At 46.4% G+C, this 565-nt stretch overlaps 1 protein-coding gene across 1 annotated transcript; it reads right to left on the bottom strand.

Moving 5' to 3' along the window:
- Position 1: 1 nt before the first annotated feature.
- On the bottom strand, positions 2-484 carry TM35_000262360 (UDP-Gal or UDP-GlcNAc-dependent glycosyltransferase; the record flags this gene model as incomplete). Its single annotated transcript, XM_029027973.1, has 1 exon — positions 2-484. A coding segment is annotated over one exon (483 nt), but the record flags the coding sequence as incomplete, so codon positions are not given.
- Positions 485-565: the final 81 nt, after the last annotated feature.

A 565-nucleotide genomic window follows, 5' to 3' on the forward strand; every position in this document is an offset into this window, starting at 1 on the left:
CCTTGCTGTACGGGAGATGCACTAAACGCTTTAATGGTTCGTAAGAGACAAAGTGTTCGGCAACATCCCTTGAGAGTGTGTAGCACATTCCACCAGCATAGCGAAACCTCACAGTTGCACTACCTCGACGTAGAAAAGCACTGATGATGGGTCCCCAATATATTCCTTGTTGTGGTAGCAAACGTAAATCAGACAAAAACTGTGGCACACGCAAGAAAATATCATCATCACCCTTTGTAATATAATTCACTCTTGGAAAAAGACGTAGTGCCAGTTCAAACCAAAGAAATGTTTTTCGACTCAAACCAATCTGAACCTCTACACCCCAATCATTGCTGCTATACTCCAGATTCTTTTTGTTCGGACGTCCCTCATTCACCGGCAGTGTAATGATATCATGATACTCATCAGCCTCCTTAAGTAGTGACTCAGAATAGTTGTAGCCATGTGATGGGTGCCGTGCAAGTACATACAGCACCAACATGGCACCAGTGAAGTTATTCGCCCTCCGTGCAACACCGGGGAACTGCCAGCACGTGGTCCGCTGCAGATCACGGCGTCTCCG

Source organism: Trypanosoma theileri (assembly GCF_002087225.1).
Source record: "Trypanosoma theileri isolate Edinburgh chromosome Unknown TM35_Tth_26_V1, whole genome shotgun sequence".
NCBI classification, from domain to species: Eukaryota; Euglenozoa; class Kinetoplastea; order Trypanosomatida; family Trypanosomatidae; genus Trypanosoma; species Trypanosoma theileri.